Source organism: Drosophila bipectinata, chromosome 2L, assembly GCF_030179905.1.
Source record: "Drosophila bipectinata strain 14024-0381.07 chromosome 2L, DbipHiC1v2, whole genome shotgun sequence".
Taxonomy (NCBI): domain Eukaryota; kingdom Metazoa; phylum Arthropoda; class Insecta; order Diptera; family Drosophilidae; genus Drosophila; species Drosophila bipectinata.
The window spans coordinates 12,402,633-12,424,492 of NC_091736.1; the positions used below are offsets into that span (position 1 = coordinate 12,402,633).

General features: G+C 38.9%; 1 protein-coding gene across 2 annotated transcripts; it reads right to left on the bottom strand.

Moving 5' to 3' along the window:
- Positions 1-11,673: 11,673 nt before the first annotated feature.
- On the bottom strand, positions 11,674-16,734 carry t-Grip91 (testis-specific gamma-tubulin ring protein 91). 2 transcript variants are annotated; one of them, XM_043212625.2, is made up of 2 exons: positions 16,586-16,734; positions 11,674-16,529 (listed from the first exon to the last, which is right to left on the bottom strand). In XM_043212625.2, exon 2 carries the CDS (start codon positions 16,495-16,497, stop codon positions 11,746-11,748), a length of 4,752 nt encoding a protein of 1,583 aa, XP_043068560.2. In that variant the 5' UTR covers positions 16,498-16,529; positions 16,586-16,734; the 3' UTR covers positions 11,674-11,745. The 2 variants fall into 2 exon arrangements, with proteins under 2 accessions (XP_043068560.2, XP_070133222.1); XM_070277121.1 differs by having other exon boundaries at positions 11,674-16,539; positions 16,586-16,685.
- Between the last annotated feature and the right edge of the window lie 5,126 nt (positions 16,735-21,860).

Consider the following 21,860-nt stretch of genomic DNA (forward strand, 5'->3'; position numbering starts at 1 on the left):
GTTATTTGTCACCAGAGGGCGGTAGGGATATGTACGTCTAAAAACAAAAAACCTATATATAGCAGATGAGTGTATCTCACTTCACGGTCTACTTGTTTATAGAGTTGGGTGATAACTGCAAAAGTTTGGGCGAAACGATTTGAAAATGGTGCTCTAGATGTCCTAATATTCAGAAGGAAAATGTTTGAAAAGTTATTTATTGCGTTTTATTAAACTAATTGACGCGCCACAAAGAGGAAACATAAATTATGAATCATATTTCATATTATAATATTTATTATTTAATTACCATAAACCAAATGCACTAATATCCAGCCGACTCTTGAACAAATTGATTGTTTATTACCAACACACATTAGCGCCAACACCCACAAGCCCACACACTGCCGCACACACGTGCAATCACATTCACAGTTATTGTATTTCAGCAGCGTCACACGCTGCGTATACGCATTGTTGCCTTGTTTATTGGCCACCTAAAGGAAAGCCAGAAACCGCCACAAATAATCCTCTCGCTCTGAGTAGCCGTGGGTGGGCAGTTATGAGCCACACCACGGGGTACACCAGAAAGTGAGTGTCAAGGGAAGAAGGTGGGCTCTGGTTAGAACGGAACGGACGAACGGAACTGTGACAACTACGGCAACGGTAATTGCCAATGTCCACTGTCCACGAGTGCAGCACAATCCTGTCGACCATTTGGGAAGCATCGCCTCTCTCCTTTATTTATGTTCTTTATGGTTGGGTGGCACTTGGGTTGGGTGGTTGTGGGGTGGCCTTAGGTGCCGACTACATTACTCTGAGCACAATTTTAATGTGCGCGGTTGAGGGCAGCTAGCATCAACTAAACAACAAACATAAAACAAAACAAAGGACAGGCTTTTGAAACTGTGAGAAACTTGGGAGTGCCCTATAAAAAGTAATGAAATTATCTGAGAAAGAAAATACATAGTTGGAAATATAGTATATAGTATTTCTTTAAAGAAGCTTTTTTATTATCATTTTGATTAATTGAGATATTAAAATATTTTAAGATTGATAGCTTTGATTAAAGTATAAAGTTATAAGTAATTCAAAATACAAGGTACTTATATATGTAAAACTAATTGAGAACAGAGCCTAATTATATATATAAGCTTAGAGTCTTAATTATACATATATCATAATTTGCCTCAATTCAATGTTATTTTCTTATTTTTTTACCTAAACAAAACCAAAATAAACAGTAGTGTATGAAAACAAAACAACCCACACTCCAAATACTTATTCAAACAGAATATGAAGAACCAAGTAGGGCCTGCGTTGTCACAGTTTAGTTAGTAGTTGTTATTTATGTGCCATTAGCGGGTGCCGAAAAACGCATTTGGAGGCCAGAGAACTGTGCCTCGTTCCGATTTATGCCCTTCAGTGGGGGGGCAATGGCGAAAATGGTTCGTAAATTTCGGGAAGTACGCCAAAAAGTATGCAACTGGTTTCAATATTTCGCTCGCTCGTATTATCAATGGCAATCATTTATACCTTTCAGCCGTCTTCCTTTTCGTGTGACTATAATTTTTTCATGTTTCTTTTTTTTTTTGTTGAAAGAGACACGAAACATTCGTTGGTAGAGTCGTGGGCCTGTTTTATCGGCGTTTGTTTTACTTCCGACATCGGAACCAGAAGCGGAAATTTCTCATTTCAGTACATTTCCGCCTCGCGAATTCTCTTACCCATACAGATAAACACTTAATATATGTGAGTACGAATGGGTATTTGGATGTGTATGGGTGGTTGTGCGTATGCAGATCATATGCATAACAAGTCGGGTAGGTCGGGGTTCGGATACAAATGAAAAATAAACAAGAACCCTGTTACCAGATGGGCGGGGCAGAAAACATTCATTGTATAACAAATATGCGAGTAATAGCAACGATAAAAGTCTACAACCCAGTAAGAAGAAACACAATGCCAACAACAAGCAAAAGGAAATCGCCAGCAAAATGTTTTAAAAACTGCCAAAGGCATAATTTTTCCTTTCATGTCTTTCTCTTTGTCTTTTGCTTAGGAATTTTGCCCAGAACTTTGACTTGATATTGCGGGCGTTGTTGGCTAAAGGCTATGGGGTTAAAAATGGATTGTGGAAATATGGGACATTACAATGCTTGACGGTAGTTGACATCGGTTTTGCATTTTTCCCTTTCGTTTATTGTAATATGTTCTTTGTTGTTTCTCCTGTGATTTGTCTTTCTTGTTGTTGCCTTCGAAGAGGGTGCTAAGAATTTGTTTTGTAACCAAAAGGATACTGACCAAGGTAAGGTTTGTGAATAAAATTGTTTATTAGTTCCTTTGAATTTTCAGCATCTAGAATGTACCTAAGAGAAAAGTTTCGATTTCTACCGAGTTACTACACATTAATTAAATTAAAAGAACCCCAAATTCTTTTTTATTCAACCATTCCAAGCTTACCTGTACAACTGGCTTAGCAACCAAGTCTTTCCATTCGAATGAGTTTTTCTAAGAGCCAAATTCAATTTACATATTTTGACAGAAGAAGCAATTGCAGAAAAAAAGTTGACCCTAAAGAAATTTACGCCTGGCGCTAATTACAAGAATTTATTGAAATCAAAAGTGTCGACTTACGCAGAAGCATTGGCCCTGCTTCTGACCGAGATTTGTAGAGAGGGTCCTTGGGTTCCAATTATTGACACTTGACCAAACGGCCAAGCAACCAAAATGGTAATTTCTATTAAAAACTTTACGAACAATTTTTGTTGAAAAGAATTTTTTCTTCTACTCTTAGGGTCATTTTTGTTTGAAGCCAAAGCAGTAATGAAAGTGTTGGGACGAACAGAAAAGTTTTCGATTTCAGTGCTTTTACAAATTGGCATTAATTAATTTTCAATGTTTTTTTCTGTTTTTATTTTTTTGCTGGCTTGGCACTTGAGAGTTTTTTGGGAAAATTGCATTTCATTTTAATGGAAAATATTTAGCAATTTGTAAGCCCAAGAATTCAAATTTTTTCAAGCTTTCAGCTCGAAGGGACTGGCCCCCGATAGAGGTATTTTGTGGATTTAAAAACATATACTATGTTTCCACTACAACCTGATTATATTTCTTTTAATTAAAACCAAGTTGTAACCAGAAGGGTAAAATTCTCGTGTTCGTACGTTTTTTTACGCATTTTATTTTATTTTGAGCCGAGTATAGTCTTTTATTTCACTGGAACCCTTCTCCCTTCACTCTACGGGTCATATACATAATTCCTTTTCATTATGATTTGAATGAAATTTCGCCCGTGCTCATTTTTTGTACTTATTTCATATCTTCCTTCGCTGGCCTTGTGCCTAATATGAACTTTATGCAAAAAGCGCTTTTGGTAGGCGGAGAAGGGGTTTGGTTTTGGTCATAATGCTTACCCTGGTTTGGTTACTTTTTTTTCGCTGCCACGGCGTGTGGCATTAAAAAATTTAATGTTGTTATTATAGCACGAAAACCTGTTAAAAAAAGGGTGGAAATATGAAAGACTTGCAATAAAACAGAACCTCAACGTATTCCGCTCATTTGAAAACTTTTAATACTTCTTGGTACATTTAAAAAAAAAATGAGGTAGATAAAAAGAGGCACACTTTTTTTAGGCAGTTTAAATTTAATATTTTAAATTATCGATTTGGAGCATTTTTTCAATCAAATTATTTAAAAATCTAAAGTTTTTGCAAGCTCTAAGCGATTTATTACCATCGGGCCACACTCTGACAAAATTTTCCAAACTAAAAGAAAACTTTCTTTTCTTTTAAATTGTATCAAACATCAGTTTGGCAAATAAAAAAACTTTTCAATACATACATATTCCGGTATATAGATGGAAGAAAATGTCCTGCCAAGACGTGTGTAAAAGTTTTTTTTTATCGCAAAGAAGGGTATATGGAGGTGGAACGAAAAATGTGAAAGAAGGCAATAAACTTGAGTTTGCCGAGTGGTTTTTGTTTTTCCGACACGCTCTACAGTTCGGTGTGGTCAAGTTTTGTGCACTAAGCGAAACTAATGTCGAAGTGGCGAAGCGCGAAAAGAGTTCCCGATCCCCTTCTGCTGTGTAACAAGCTCCAGAAAATGTTAGAAAACTAAGAAAAATGAGACGATAATGGTTGCGATATTACTCCAAAGGCAAAGTGCTCTCAACTCCCCATAAAGAAGTTGGTTTTATTGCACAAACTTCGACCAGGCGGCCAAGGAAACTGAACTTGCTAATCGACGGAATTGGCTTGGCTAATAGAAATGGTATAAGAGATATATAAATAAATTGAAATCATAATTAATTGACAAGTCTCAAAACAATCTCATCCCAATGCCCTTTCTAAGCGCCCACGACTATAAATCACATTGTATAAAAATAGATTTCAATGAATCCACAAGGACAAAACAATAAATAATATTGGATCTTGCTTTGTGTTTGATTTCAAAAGGACCACCACGTTCTATCTCTGTTTTCGCTGTTTTCATTGTCTGGGCCACTTCAGACCGCATTGACAATTCGTCCTTAAAATCCACCACGTGTATCATCAAATTTTATTGATGAGCTTTCTCCATTCTTTTCACTGACAGCCCACAAAGTGACGGACTGACCTTCGAGGTCACCAATTTAGGGCATGGCTGGCCTAAAGGTAAAATTTCTTAGTAGTATTCGAAAACTTATCATCATAACCATATGTCACACTCTTGGCCAAAAATAAACGGAGAACGAGCTTGCAAAAAAGCAAAGCCACATATTTGCCGCCCATAAATTTTCAACACCAAAAGTCAAAAACATCCAATTTCATAAAAAAGAATGTTTTTTCACGGGACGACACAATGCCTTCTGGAAAAAGGGGTCCTGCGGACTTGGACCAGCAGCCGAGCTTTATGTATAACCAACATGCTAATGCCAAGCCACTAAAACACACATTTCGCTTACAGCCGAAAACGGAAAAAAAATTGTTGGTGAAATTGAAAAGTACGTTGGTTGGATTTCTTGCAAGTTTTTCATATAAATCTGGAACATCTGGCAGCAGGCGAGGCCATAGAAGGAGTTAAATAGAGCACGAGAAAGGTTGTTAAGGTATGCTAAAATAAAACTATTTGTTTCTCAAAAAGTTAAAGAAAACTAAGAATAGAATTTTTAATTTTAAACACTTTAGAGAGTCTAAAGTATAAACCCTATGTTTTAGCAAAAAGGAATACACAGTTTCTTTAAAACCAAAAACCATGCTTGCCAGAAACGAATCCTTTCAATTATGATGACACTCTACAGGCTAATAACATAAACTAAGGGATAAGCCCTGCCAATATTGTATTACTCTGCTACCAAAGTAAAGAGATTGAAAGGCCCGCGGGCTCATACGGCTTTAAGCCGACAATGACAATGGAAAAAAACGCAAAAACTCTCCAACGCATATCACATTTGGAAGGATGTGCCCAATTCTTAAGACTTTCTCAGAAATAAAAAAAAACTCAACTGAATTTAAGCGCTTTTCAAATACGCCCTGAATCACCCCCGCTACCAGTTCGGTCTCCACTTAACGCATTTATGTTGAGAACGTGATATAATAAAGGAAAAAAGGCGAAAAGGAGCCAAATTCTTACGCTAAAAAGCTCAAGAAGAAACCCTAAATCCTTCAAAGCGGACTTACTTACTCTCCAGCCAGCGACTATCAATATCAGCGATTCTGGGTAACCCTTTGCTCAAATATTACTCATACACTGGGCCCCTGGCACGCCCCTCTCATGGCTTCACGCCCCCACGACCAATGCCCAATGCCCCCTTCCCCTAATCTAACAACTCAAGTCAAAGGCGGCGCACAAAAATTTGCTATAGACATTTTTTCGCACCCTTAGCGAATGCCGTGCCTCGCAAATTGAATTGAAATTCGATGGCACTTTAGCCGGGCCTGGGATGGGGGGCTCGTCGGGTATTTCGGGGCATGTCCTGGGCTTGTCTATATTAGGGCTCCCGGTCCCTCAAGCTCAGGCTCAAGCTCAGCTGCCTTTCGCGTCATCATCATTGCCATCAGCATCATCGCCATGCGAAGGGCGCATTAGGCGCGCATTTTCAAGTGCCTTTTCAAGGATAAACGTAAATTTTATTAGTTTTTTATGCCCCCTCCCAACCTACAGAGCCCCCCTTATCCCTGTCAGTCAGTGCCTCTCTTTTCAAACGAACGAGGAGGAGTATATGTGTATTTGAAGCTATTTTATGGCTCTACTAGTTTAAGATGTGTAATCGGTTGGCGTAACATTAGGAGCTTCCAGAGACATACTCAATCTCATATTGATCAAGGGCGCAGTAACTGGTCGAAGTTGAAAAAATCTGAATTCGTTTGAAACACGAAAGGCAGGCAAACACGCTTTGTCAATATTAAACAAGGCAGGACACCACCCCTGGCTCTACAAAAACGTGGAATCCAATATAGTAGAGAGCTAATAAAATTTAATAAACACCCAGACGTCAGGAAATTAAAAATGGAATCGGAGCAAATAAACTGCACAACAGGCAATATGAAAGGCAGCGATGGATGCGAATAAACAACTTTTATGCTTTGAAAGTCCAATACACTCCGGCATATATATTTTACAATAAATGCCTCTCTTGTTCTCAGTCATGTTCATTTTTGGCAATCAATATTTAATGTTTGTCCATTTTTGGGTCATATTTGTATTGATTCTCTTTGGATGATGGCACTTTTAAAGTTTTTAAATCCTTACATTATTAGATTTCGGTTGTCAGAGTGGCAAAAGGCCTTGACTCCTCAAGAAAGAATCCAAATTAATGTAATTTGACACTCTTGCATGTCAGATTCAAATGGAACTTTTTTCATCGCCTAATGAATCGCCTGACAAACAATTTAGTCCTTTTATCATTGAAGGAATTTTTTTAAATGAGCTTTTTTCTTGGGAATAAGTGGCGGGAATGTCGTTGAGTGCGTGAAATTTAATATTATACGTCAAAATGTAAGTCTGACATTTATTAGACAATCGAACGGGACTTCAGCGAGAAATGGTTGAAGAAATGCAATTCTTTTTTGCACCCAGACATTCCAAATAGTTTATACTTATTTCATTAAAATTAAGGACACCTGAAACAGCTCTGCACCCTCTTACCAAATAAAACTGCCAGTCATATGTGCATTTTAATGCATACTTCTTTTTATAAAAATTGCGTAAAATAGATTAAGGAGCTGTCCTCACCGGCATTTCCAAGTCCGCTAGCCAAGCGCTTGGCAAATACAAGAAAATCCAACTATAAACCAAGATACAGCGAAACACAGAGGGCGAAAGCAAACATTACAATTACACTTTTGCGGACAGTTTTCCTCTGGCAATTGCGAAATTTATTACGTATACGCAACGTATACGCAGCCACAAGCTCTAAGCTTCTGCAACCCCTTTTTTGGGCGGGAATGGAGTAAAATTCGTGAAGCAGAAGTCAACCGTGGAAGGACTAAACACTACCCACAAAATTTCTCCCGCTGACAGGTGGAGAAAATGTGCTGTACAAAAAAAAGTAGAAAACTTTACGGGGGATTTGTTAAGTTTATTTCAACATTTTGATTGCATTTGGAGTTTATGCTGATTGTCCACCCTCCAGTAGGTAAATACCCAAAGCTCAGGTTGCAAAACTACACATATATTCTTGACTTTCAAGACTCGTGAAATCATTAGGAAAATGAGCATCAAGCTTTCCCTTCTAGAGCGGAATCCTTGGACTAATGTGATTTAAGAGCAGTGTCATTTTCAATTGTGAATTATGGGAATATCACCGCAAAATTGTTTCACACCATATGCTTTTTAAATGAACTGGCAAATGTGGAGGGATAAAGTTAATTTACAGAAGAAACTTTATAGCTGTGTTCAATATTTTCTTACATTAAATAGAAATATCTTATTTTAATCAGACACAAAAGGCCTGAGATAATTTGAATTTCCGTTCAAATAAATTGCCCCATCGCCTTCGCCAAAAGATTTCAGTTAGCTCAGCTTAACCAAAGGACCTCCCCGTGGTGTGCTTCCATCTACCAGGCTCATTATAGTTAACCGCACATTAATGAAATCTCCGAAGAGCGATGTGTGCCTGTGCGTGTGTGTCTATAGCCCGATGTGCATGTGGAAGCAGCTGAAATTTATATGCCACAAGATGTGTGCATCCTGAAGGAGAGAAGATAATCTGAAGCGATGGGAGGCGATGCGAAGACGATGCCAATGACTTGTCCTCTCGACTGGATAAGGCTTCGCCTCCTTTGTCTTCAACCCAAGCCACCCGTGGTGGCTTCTGACGCTGATTGATTTGAATAAACGCGCGCGTATTTATCAAATTAGCCACAAACACCACAGGCCAAGTTGTGGATGGGAAAACTACACATTGTTAGAGCCGAGTTCGTTCGCTCCCGCCCAAAGTGTCATCAACTAATCAAGCATGGGCGTGGATGGGTGGCCGGCCCGGAGGGGTGTGCATGGACAGACGAAATGAAGATGAATCTTTTGTGGTCAGTGGAGGCATAAATTTCATGAAGCCGACTGGGTGGGAGCGACTCAAGCGGTGAAAAGTACAAACATCATAATAAATAGGCATATCAAATTGATAAAATGTTCAGCATTCTTGCCTGGATTTTGATTTAAATGCCCTGCCATAAATCAATAAATAAATGAATAAATATTACATCCTTTGTTCTCGGCCTCGTCGTCATCGCCTGGCGCAATAAATAATATCAACCGAAGGAAACTCTTTTAGCAATTCCGCGCTGTCCATTAGCGGACGGCGTAAATAAACAACCAGGACCACTGGACCACATTGTCCGACGGCTAAGGCCATTAGCCAGTTCTATTTAGTCGGGGCAATAACAATAGTAATAATAATAAAATGGGTTAAAATCTCGCTTTCACTCGCACGCCGTTGTCTGGCTGAATTTTAATATTTACTTAGCGCCTTTTTAATGCATTTTCTAAGATTTTCCTTTGTGCCGGCGGTGGATGATGGTGTGGGTTTAATAAAAAACTCGGATGAGTACGGCCAAAAAGGCGGAAAATGAAACGGAGCACAAGGGTTAAGACTGGGGGCCATGAGGAGAGTTACAACGAGTCGCCCATAATTTTGAATAATTTTGTTATTTATTTGTTTTCAGTTTTTTTTTTCGTTGCGGCCAAGGAGCTGCGGCCACAAAAGAAAAGCCAAAAATAAAAGAGACCCATGGGACAGAAGTAGGGGAGTTCTTTGATGGGCATTGCATTATATTTTCATTAAAAACCATAATATTTAATGGGTTTTAGGGGCATAATGCCGTTAAAGCATTTTTCGGCTAATTAAACGGGCAAGTTAATTTCTAGCAACCAATTTGATGAAAAAGTTTCTACAAACTCCATATGCCAGTGAAAGTTTGTGAAGAAAATGGAAAACGCTTGGAAAACAAGACATAATTACAAGAAGCTCGAGTAACACTAAAGAAAACCAAAATAAAGTATAATAGAAAGCTGTGACAACAAAACAATAAATAAGGTCACGGCCCGATGGCGTAAAAGTAAAACATTAAACAGGAAAGAGAACTATAACCGAGATAAGGGGAGCCAAATACCAAAAATGCCCTCCCATTGAAATTTATGGCAAAAGTTTGGCCCACTTCTCCCTCTCATCGGCTTGCGGCATCCACATATTTCAATTAGTTTCAATTTAGCTAAAAAGCCAAGCCCATTTATTTGTTCGTGTATATGTTTCAAACGCAACAACATTTCAATTGTAGAATCAATTTTTGATCGCCACAAATACTGGATAAATGAGGATTATTGTATAGGCTCTGGGAAACGATAATAAAAATAATAATCGAATATTACGCATACGCCACGTGGGCCGAGTGCGACTGCGGGGGCTTTTTGTGTGGTAACCCCTTTTGTTTATAAAGTTAGGACCGAAAATATTTATACAATGCACGTCGATTTGTATGGGCATGTGTGTGGCTGTGGGTGTATATCTATGTCCCGTGAAAGCATCCTTTGGCCATTGAACGACGGGCAGCTGCAATGACCATTGAAACGGAAATGAGAACTCAACGCAGCGGAAATTTAATAACGACCAACAATTTAGCTGGTGGGAGGAGCAAAGTGCCAGCAGATCGTCGTCCTCGGCCAGGACGAGAAGGACATATTTATGCGGCTATTTTGAGTGACCACACAACTGTGCAGCGGTCATCCCATCTCCGGCTCCAGCCCATACCACCACAGCAGTTCAAGCCATCTGCGACCACGCCCTCCAATTGTTGTTCATTGACAAATGACCATTTCATATGTGAAATGGCAATTCAATTGATTTCTCTGCGCCAAACCGTTGGCAATCGAAATGAAAATAGTTCAAATATGTTCCAGCCATCTCGGTGGCCATTGACTTCCCTCCCCTTGGCGCTGTAATGAGAAGTATTTCATAAAGCCCTAGCCCCAGCCACATAAATTGTACGGCGTTTGGGCGAGAAAAACTGACAGCAAATTGTCAATATCGTTGGGTGGAGAAATACGAGCCGAAACGGCCACTTTGTATTGGAATTTATTGCCTAGCACAGTTCAAGTATGTCAACGGACATAATAATAAATTTTATAGTTTAATTTGACACGGCAAACAATTATATTGGTGGGCAAAAATTATTGTTCTCATTGATATGGTGGTTTTCCAAGGAAAGCAAACAACATAATTGAATCCATAAAATTCAAAAATACCAACAAAATTATTTCAGATTTTCCCGACCAACACTCCCAAGTGGAAAAATGGTTCACATGTCCTAAAAAAACGCTTCGCAGAAAGAAAAATTTCCTTTGAAATTAATTTGGCCTATCAGCAGCCGAGCAAGTCAGCCGGTTAACTTATTCTCAAAGGAGTCAGCACGTCAAGACCTTGTCAACCTTCCCCGGAGTGACACTCCTCCGTGTCGTTCCAATCAAGTTTATTAAATGCCTGCTGCCTGGGCTCAATTATCTTCTTGACATTCTTTTTTGAAGCCGGTCTGGCTTTATAATTCATCCAGCTCAGTCGCTGATATGTGAAAGACTTTCCGAGATGACTGCCAGCTGGGTTTGTCAGATAACAAAGAGCCCAAGACTGGGCCATCCTTGGCCCATTGTTCACTTTTCTGGCAGAGATTCCAGCTGAAAGATATCGCAGTGCGAGTTTTCAGAGAACGAACGAAGTTATGCAGATGAGAGCTGTTGCGAAAGTGTTAGCATAAGTTGTTAATAAAAATATGAAAAGTGAAAATCAAAATTTCATTTAATTTGCGCCAAGCAATTAGAAGTGGCAGTGCCATGGAGAGGGTTGTCTATCCGCAGCGTAAGCCAAAAAGTAAATTTTCCATTATTTTCTTTAATTTAAAACAGCTTACTGTCGTCCTCGTCGTCGTCGTAGTCCGGATTGTCCCTCCCATTCGGCTCCTATTCACACGGGACCACAAAATAAAGAACATTTGCATAACAAAAGGCAGCTCCAAAGCTGCACAATGAAAACATTGCCAAGTCGATTCTTAATTTTCAATTAAAATCCAATTTATATATAGACAAAGAGTCAAAAAAGAGCTTAGAAACCATCTTTCCCCAGCTAAATGAATTATCACTTTAGCTTACAGTGGATGTAAAGAAATATATCTTCTTCTTTTGACTTTCGTCACAAAAATAATATTGAACAAAACAACAATGTCGAACTTTATGTAAATTACTACATATATTTACACATACTTGTTGGTAAAAAAATATACAAAATGTATTTAGTAGTCAGAGTGTTTGTTGCAAAGTAGAGCCATCGGATTTTAGCATCTTTGCCTTCCTTTTATATGCAAAGCGTTGTATGAGCCACAACTTTTCATTTCTTTTCTCATAGTAGCCTACGGAGTCTAATTTTTTAGCCAGCAAGCGGAACGACTCACGATTTGCTTGGTGCAAGCTGATGAGAAAATCTATCATTGCCAAATGAAAACGTTGTTCCAGCACATTCAGAGCTTCGCAGGTATTTTGACACGACCAGTAAAACTCTTGCATTCGATTTCTATGGGACCTAACTGATTTGGATTCGTTTTTTTCGCGATCTTCTTTCAGAGAGTCTAGGAGAATTTGGGATAGACGGACAAACTTGTGTTGCTGGTTCTCCAAATCGATAATAAGGCTAAAGATCCTCTCCAACTGATGAATAGCCATTTGTGAAATTTGAGTTTGGAACCAGCCATCCTTAATATCCTGCAGATAGACTCGGTTTGCCTTCAGAAGATCATCAAGAGTCTTGGCCCCCTTACAGTCGTTAAGAAGCTTGACATAAGCCTGCTCCAGTACTTCGTCAAGGAAATAGCTTCTCAATACTTTCATCACCCCTGCTATGTACTTTATTAGGTGGGCAAAGCCCAAATCGACCTCAGCCACACCATTGAAGCATTTGAGTTCCAATCTTTTGCTGAAATGATATTGCTGGCGCGCAATCCTTTCGCGGAATACATAGTTGGTGTAGTGGAATTTCCACAGTCCCATAAAAATCATATCGTACTCTTCGGTTTCCTTCCCCAGAAGAGCTATCCAGTAAGGTGGAAACCGCCATTGAAGAAGGAACCGTGACCAGCACTTCGAGCCGGAACCTGGGGCCTCGGCCACATAGAGATCTGGCAATGGCTTGCTTGGCATTTGCTCCACCATCTGGTTCAACAGTTCGGCATTATACGAATTGGCTGGTTCCTCAAGGACGGGCTCCATAATGTCGATAAGTTCTCTGCAATAGCGGTGGTCAGCGAGCATTAGGTAGTGATGAAGATTTTGAAATAAGTTCTCAGGCTCGATTTTCTTCTGATAAAAATGTGCCAGCACACGGCCCGACACTTTCAAGTGCAGCTTGCAAAGTAGTTTATATAGAGGTTCCTGGTCTTTGTCCTCGTAGAACTGGGTAAAAGCATCACGCATTTTGTAATTCAGATCTTTGATATTGCAAGAGATTTCTACCGGAAGACCCAGATACTTTTGAGAGTACACCTGAGTCTTGCCAATGCTTAGGATCATTTCTAAGAGCTTTGAATAGAAAACTTTTGAAAAGGTGTCAGTCACCATATAGCGATTTTGCCAAAAATCATTATTATTCGATGTTATGCATCGTTCGATAGGAAGCTCATGTCGATCCAAAGGTGTTAGGTGGTCAGAAATAAGCCAGCGACAAAGTTTGGCAACCAGAGGCTTGCTGGCTGAGTTGAGCCAATTTTGGATTAGTAACCTTTGCGCCCCGACTCTATTATCCAACTCCTCAATCAAGCACACGATAATAGACTTTTCATTAATAAATTTTTGTAGCACATGAAGAAGCCATTGAAATCGCCACTGAAAGACCCGCGTTTCCCTGTACAACTGAAGTAAACTGCATGGCTGATTTTTACGCAGATTGTACAACTCATAGAAGCTCAAAAGTTCCTTCTGGAGACATTTTCTGACGGCATTTGCAATGTCTCCTTTTCGGCCTAGTCGCTCAACATGTTCCTGAAGCGACCGGTAGAGATATCCTAAGTGGCCGAATGCCACCATCAAATACGACTCACCGATGTTTTCCTGGTGGTGCGGCAGACGCATCTGCAACCTACCATCGGTGGCTTTTAGAAGAGGCGATTCGTAGCCCAACATTCCGTAAAGAGCTGCCTCGAATTTGGTCTTGCCATCTAAGTCCTTATCTCTCAGTTGCAACCTCACTGCCTCGTACGAGAATCTCTCCTGCCTGGTTAGCAGGTTCTTCAGTTGGTACTTCGCCACCGCTGCCACCAAATCGGAGTGATTCAGTACATTGGGTAACTGCCTTTTGATTCGACTAAGAAATTTTCCCAGTCTGCCTTGGATTGTTGCCAAATTTATTTCCGAGGTTAGGCTACAGTTCTCCATGTTCATTATCTCGAAGAACTGATCCAATTGTTCGAAGAAACTCAATTCATTTCCATCCTGCCGAGACCTCTCAGGGGTGGATTTCGATTTCAAGAGTTTAACGATCACCTGAGGAGCTGCAATTACATGGCGTTGATGCTGCCATTTGAGAAAATTTTCTGATTTTCTATCTGACTCCGAATTTATTTCCTGGGAATCTGAAACAATTTCGTTCTCAGAAATTTCTGAACATGAACCTGTTTCTTTGTCTGGCGCAGTAGTTAGTTTGTTCATCTGATTGCAATCTTCCATCTGTTCATCTTTATTAGACGTTACACAATTATCCTCTAAAACATCCATTGTAGTTTTGGTTGATACCTCCTCTGACACTTTCATTATACTTGTTTTAACCCATGGCGGTTTTGGAAAGTTTGGGAATTTTTCAGATATTTCACTAGATGACGTTAACGCCAACAAAGATTTATCCATTGTCTTCAAAATATTAAGCTTGATATCACTGGCTGTCTGTTTAATATTATTTAAAATTTCACGAGACGAATGCTTATTACAAGTTTCATTTGTAGGCTTTTCCAAATCGTCATGTGAGTTCCTTGGCTTTAAGCTTTTATATATTTCTACTATTGGCGAGTCGTTCTTTATTTCAGCCACTTGCAAAGAACCATTTTTTTCTTCAATATATGATTTGGGTAACAAACTCTTTTTTTGGAGTTCCGTCAAAGACTTGTCCACTTCCTTTAAAACATTCAATCTAGACTCACTCAAAGTTTGGCTAATTTTACCTAAGAATGGGTTGAGGGGTTCATCATCGTCGTTCCGCTCGTCACATAAATGTTTTTCACAACCAATTTCATTACTCAAAGATGATCTTGAAGAATTCTTTTCATATAATTCCAAATGAGGAGTTTCATAATTTAAATAATCTTTACGCCCGATTATAGGAGACTCTACACTTCCATTGAATGAAGAAGATGTTGGGGTAACCTTATGCATTTTTAAATCGGTACTTTCAGATCCATCTTTCATGGTTTCGATTATATTGCTGAAATCGGAAAACAAGTTCTGTATTTTTTTTAGATTTCCCTGAATAGTACTATCATGGGATACATTTTCTTTAACCTTGATACTTGATATTATTTCCTCATCAGACTTTTTAAGGGACACTGGACAATCACTTAAACATTTGACATTAGTATTTGGATAAGCAATCGAAGCTGTAATGTCGCCAAGAGTTTTAAGTTTTTCTATGAATGATGGTAATTGCGATTCACTTTCTTCAGACATCATATTTTCCTTCACCAACCTAGATTGTTTTGGTGACTCATTTTTATGATTGTCCTTTGCCTCCTGAATCATATTGGACGATTCTTTTAATTCCTTTTCTAGGCTTGAACTTATTATTGAGGACTCATCACTTAATGGCTGAGGTAGCTGAGGCTGATTAATTTTTACATTTTTCTCGGAACTACTTTCCAAATCACTAAATACCTCTTTTTTGGAGTTAATATCAATATTGTTCAAAGATTCTATCGAATCTTTTGGACTGAAGTCGAGCAAAGGAGGATCATCATCTTCTGAGCTCGTGGCAAATGGTCCTAATACCTGGGAAAAATATTTTCTTCGAACCATTTGCAAAGGCTTAGGTGTCTCCAATACTTCAGATTCCCTTGAAGCTTTTTGACAAATATTTATAACGGAACTTACTAAAAAATCCTTTTCGAAACCATTAGAAGAACTGTCTTCAGATACGTTCTTAGTATTGAAGTCATGAAAAGGTTCCTTAGAATCACAGATGAAGTTACTTCCACGAAAGTCCTCAAAAATATCTTCAGCCGAGGTTGCTTCATCCTGTCTGGAAATGTCTGGCGACGATCTGGACGAAGACTCTTTTTCCTTTGGAATTATTTCAGAATCTAAATAACTTTTTTGGGTTATAGCTAATTTATCCGAAAAATGGCTTATCAAATTTAAATTTATTTCCTCTGGCCGCAACTCAGCGGCTGTTGTTAGCCTTCGATTATGGACAACGCCAATGCCTTTCTTAATACTTAGGCCTCCTAATTGAAGCGAAAGGCTTTTTTTATCGGCGTGCAGATTACGGACACTCTCAATTTTAGAGTCTAAATACTTATCTATAAAAGAATGCACAACATTTTTGACCTGGACAAGCAAACAATTAACGTGCTCCTTTAGGTTCTTCTGACGATCGGAACCGATTAGCTCATAGCACAATTCCATAAATGGCATAAATGACTGTTTATCCTCTAGCTGAGTGTCAACCATCAGTAGATGGTAAAGAATCATAAAAAATTCGCCCCGGGCCTCATGAAATGTCCTCGTCTTCTCGTCTGGGTCATTGTTGTGGTGGTCGAACACCTTGCGAAAATTGTTCAACAGGACCAGCTCGCAAGGGTCACGCTGATGTGTTCCGTTTTCGGCCAAAAATTTCATCGTCTTTGGCACATGGTGATAAAAGTTTCCCAGACTGGCGCTTAGTGCCACGAAACCCATGAACACATCGTAGCCATTCTGATCGCTGTCTTTCGGAGTCAACTGGGGCAGCTTGATGTCGGGCTGGAAATCGAAGGCTTCTTGGTATATTGCGGTTTTGGATGAGTGTTTGTTGTCCATTTCTTGATTGTATTCCTCTGATATCCGTTATACTATGAAGGGCTAAGTTTTTTATCTAGTTTATCCGTTTAAAATGACGGCCTCTTACCATTAAACAGAATCACATTTTTAAACATTTTTAGATTTATACATTTTTCGATAACATTTTGAATCCTGTGTTGAATACTTGTCTGACTACTATTTCAGTGCTATAATCTAACAAATTTGATTTCATTTTTAACCTGCTCACTACATTTCCTTTCCATTTCACGTTCCCACGGCACCATTCACAATAATTAACCCATAAATCTGTCACGAGATTGTCGACAAGTGCAAAAACTAAACCAAGCCATTCTGCAAAAATTGCGATGCCTTTGCACCTTTTGCTGGAGCCATGGAAGCCGCAACCTTTTCCAACTCCCGGCCAACTTTTCATTCATTACATGGCTCTCAACGCGGTGCGAATCTCGAGTGGTGAGGCGTGGTGCTGGCTCGGCAAATGTACGACACTACTTTTAACCCCAGACCGTAAAAAGTTCTGGCGCGGGAGAAGAAAACTATGCAAAGATAAGTGAAAAAGATTATATATGCATTGTACTAAAATTTACCGCCGACATGAGTGAAGTCGAGGGGGGAAGCCAAGCCGAACAACCGAATTTTCTTTCACAAAATAGCACAAAATTTACGTGCAGGCAAGTCAAACGTAACGGAACCGGAAGCGGAAACAGCCATTTAAAAAGGCAGTCAGCAGACAGAGATAGAGATAGATTCTTTTAAAAAGAACCTACTCCTTTTTTTTGGCAACATGCTTGTCTCTTTTAGAGCCTGCCTGGACCGTTGTCGAAAGGCAACAGGCTCTCGGGTCAAGCGAAGAACATTTATTTTGAATATTCGTGTGAGAAAAATTGGTGGCTGCTGTCTAACAGCCACTGACTTTATGAAGTGATTTTTATACCCTTTGCAAAGGGGATTTTAATATTGTTAAAAAGTGTGCAACGCAGTGAAGGAGACAGCTCCCACCCTATAAATTATAGATGTACATATATTCTTGATCAGGCTTCTTGGTATAACCAAACCAGCCTCTCAGTTAAAAATCTATAATTTCTAATTACATACATTATATTCCCATTGCCTACTTGTAAGGGCCCCTAGAAGTCGAATAATGAAGGGTCAACGTTTACCGTTCTTTTTCGTCTGATAACATTCCAGAAAATGATTTAATTAGGTACCTATTCAATAAAATTAAAAAAAAATTAATTAAAAAAAAACGCTCTCCTCCTCGATTCTCATAGTTTGCAGTTAAGCAGGCCCAAAAAATCGGGAAACTAATAATTTATTTATTTATTATTTTTTTTTTTTTTTTATTTTTTTGTTGTTTTAATTTTTTATGTTGTAATTTTGTTGTAGCTTCTATATACACATGTAACTGATTTATCGTAAATTCGATAACTATTGTATTTTGAAGGCTCAAGATTTTCTTCAAAATTTGTATTACAAGAAATTATTTTGAAAATGAAGTTTCTATGGGCAACTACATCCAATATTTGCAGAAGAATTCTTTCCTTTCTTGTTTTCTACTTATATGAAAAATAATAATGTTATGTCCAGAGGTACATAAGATTAGCCTAGAGGTTTCTTTAATCCTACACAAAGTAACCCAAATCATTCACCAAACATTTTCTACTCCATTTAATCGTTTGCTCACTTTTTGTAGAAGCAGTATTAACTTCGTTTTCCGCACCCAACAAATTCAAAGGATAGCGCACAATAGAAAGGGATTTTCGAAAGGACCCAACTATCCCGATGGGAAGCCATAACCATGGAGTCACTTATGTTGTAGTTACCGATTCATGTGCATGTTGAACAAACGACTTCACTGAACAATGCAAATAATTGTCAAACTTAGCTGGCCAACAAAGGAAGTCAACTAAAGACGATGCTGCAAAAAACTAAAGGCAACCCCTTGCCATGAAGGCAAGCATATGATTTTTATAGCGCTGCCGGCAGGCATTGTGCAAAATCAACAGAGAATACACAGAAAGAAATACTCACTGCTTATCCTGGCAATCAATAGCATCGTAATCTTTGGGTAACAGCCCTGTATTTTTCTGTGTGTTAAATTCCTGCAGAAGAATGGAGCTTCGCTGATTGTCTCCGGACCTTTTGGAAGGCATTCGAACGTGCTAAGCGGCTCTTTAATCGCGCACAAATACGAATAGGAAAAGTGCAGGACAAATCGACAAGTGCCACAAGGCGAATCCCGGCAGGATTCTGCGAGACAGAAGCGCACAAAAAAAAAGGTGCACATCGATGTCACTTCGTCCCCTGTCATTGGCTTTTCACATTTCAATGAGTCCCGGAGACTTGGAGTAGGAGTCACTGCCTCCACATTTTTTTTTTTTTCGCCAAACAATGGAAGTCAATAAATTTGATTTGACATTTCCTTGAGAGACGCCCCACCGATTTTTTTTCGCTGATTTTGCACATTTCCCCTCGATTGTTTGTCGCCGGGCTGCAATTGTAATTTTATTATTATGCCTGACACAATGTCACACATTCTGCTTTTTAATGATCTGGGCGTTCTTTGAGCCATGTTTTTATCAATTGGAATATCCGGATTTCGGATGAGTGTGAAACCTAACAGAGGGCATTGCCTTGTCTCCGGGGCTTCCGTGAGAAGTCACTTTTAAGAGCAATGATTTCCCTTAAAAGCTTTAAAATCCTAAGAGGCTTTACATAAGTTTCATTATACATATTAAGACTGGGTACTTTGGTATTATTATTAGTAACCATCTTTCCATCGGCATCCTTCTGCTTGCAGACCTAATTAAAGAAGGAGCCCGGCTAGCAGCACACAGCCCTCGAAGCCCTTCTCCTATTTCAACTAATATCGAACTGGAAACCACATAAAATTAATCATTGATTCCTGGCCCCGGTCCGTGTGTACTGGAAATTTATGCATTGCAGCAAGTTTGCTGTAATTGAGCCTGGAAACTGCAATTGCTGCATAACGTAACCAGGAAATTAATTTACAGCTATAGGCCATACTAACTTTTGATTACCAAACATCTCCGGATATCTGAGTTGGCTAATTAGGAGAAGCGGGTCAGAGGCTAGGGAATACCATAAGTGTATTTACTGAGCACATGTGGAGGACGCTTAAAGAATCAAAACACCGGCTTAGAGCCCTAATTCTAATTAAAACCATGCAAAGGACCAGGCACTTGCGGCAATTAGAGAACTAGAAAGACAAAGCGACTAAGAGGCCCGACAATTACGTGCCACATTTCAAGCGTAATTTTATTGCAACACAGACATTGAGAGCCAACTCATATCGGATGTTTATGGCAAAAGCTTCAGCTTAAGTGCAACGTCGCCTCATCCTGCTCGTAATCCTTTTCGGGAGCGCTATTGCATTTAGACATTTGCTCAGCACATACAAAATTTAAAACCTTCTCCGGCTGTGGCTTGTAATTACAATGTAATTGCATTGGGCTGTCAGGCTGCGTGTTTCCATCTTGCCAGTTTACAGGTTGCATCGAAATTTAATGCTTATTACATTTTGTCATTTAATACGAAAGGCAAACTTGTGTGAGGACGAATTTTGGTTAGCGTTCTGTTTAATTTGGTTTCAAAATATTCTCAGCAAAGCTTACAATTCAAATTTGATAATTTCTTGCACAATATTTAGAAGATCTACAGTCATCTACTATCAAACACAAACACTTTACCCAAAACTTTAAATTTCCCATATTCCTTCAAAGCTCAGAGGTATTCGAATTATAATAACACCAGCTTTGGGGGTTAGGCTTATTACGAAGGCTTAGGACAATGTCCTTTTACGATATTATGCATTAAGCCCGACGGCAAATTGCATACAATTAAATTGCAATTTATTCAAAAGCCGAACAATTCCCATACGGAGCTCTCACCCTCGAACAGGAGTTCGTTCTGAAGTTTGTTTTGTTTTGTGGCCAACAGAGTTATTGTGATTTTACTTGGCCAAATAAGAGAATGTGAAAATTGTTTGCTCATTTGTGGTTAATTGAATACCCAAATAAGTACATGTAGAGAACATTTTGAGATTTGAAATCTAATATCCATTTTAATGGCATATAAACAGGATAATTCGACAAGACATTACTATATGTTGCATTGCCACCTTAAATGAAAATTCCTTTAGCAATGGCAACTCTTTCATTTCCTTGGCCACACAGAAAATTAAAAAATTGTGCAACAATTGAAAGCCCTCAAAAAGCAGGGAATAGAAAAGCTGAAAAAGTAAAGAAATTGTCAAGAAAATGCAACGATGTTCATGGCACTTACAGAATGTTGGACTAAAAAGCAGCCAAGACAACGACCAAAGTGCGACAAGAAATTAGAAAAAAAAAATGGCGAAGGAAAGTTTATATTCAGATGGAAGCGAATCCCATATACCCTAGTCCATATTTTCGTAAAATTTTTAGGTAAATTAGTAAGTTTCAAACAAGCATAAAAGTTTAAAAAGAAATACGAATTCAAGATCTTAATTTATGGTTAAATATCAAAGACTGCATCAGAAGGATAATACTCCTTCGACCAGAGTATACAAAATAGAAAAAATTGGAAAGGAAAGCCAGGCGAGCAAATGCCAAGGAACACAATGAGATGAGCAAGCTGTCCTGAATGGATAGAAGGACCAAGGACTTAGATAGTGGCCAAGGGTAAGGCAAAAGGGGCAGGATCGGTGTCTGTGGCACGTGCAACACTTGCCACAGTAATTGATAGCACGCTAGAGTGATTCGTAGTGCAATTCGAGGCAGCAGCGTTTGCCATTTTGCACCGCTGCACGACAAATTTATTTCTTATACATTTTCACTTTACTTATTTTTGTTTGCCTGCAATTATAAGTTGAAAATACCTGGCAAAGTATTCAAGAATTTAATCTTTAACCTAAAGTATAACGTGCATAAATACTAGTATAATATGTGAGATGGGGCTCTAGAAGTTGATGAAAATGATGACGGGCGACGCTGATTGCGATCAACTCCATTGTTGTGAGCACAATCATGTCCGCATGAATAATTCCCTCCCTCACACAAATCCTCTATGAATTACACACATAGCTTCTTACTTTTGGCATACTTTTGCCTTCATTTTTTATGACTCTGTGTGTAGGATACATGTAGTATGTGTGTAAGTGGGCTGAAGGCTGAGAAAAACTGGCTGTGATTTACCGCCAACATCTTGGCAATGGAAATCATAGAACTGACGATAGCTACCCATGAAGTAGACTCGAAGAAAAAATGTTTACTAAGCAAAATTTCATGTATATGTTTTGTGGTTTTGGATAAACAATAGACTAAGAAAAATCATAGGTTAGTAACAGGGAAAAAGAAAGTTAA

Coding starts and splice junctions, on each gene's coding strand:
- t-Grip91 (XM_043212625.2), bottom strand. CDS start 16,497: ATGGACAACAAACACTCATCCAAAACCGCAATATACCAAGAAGCCTTC.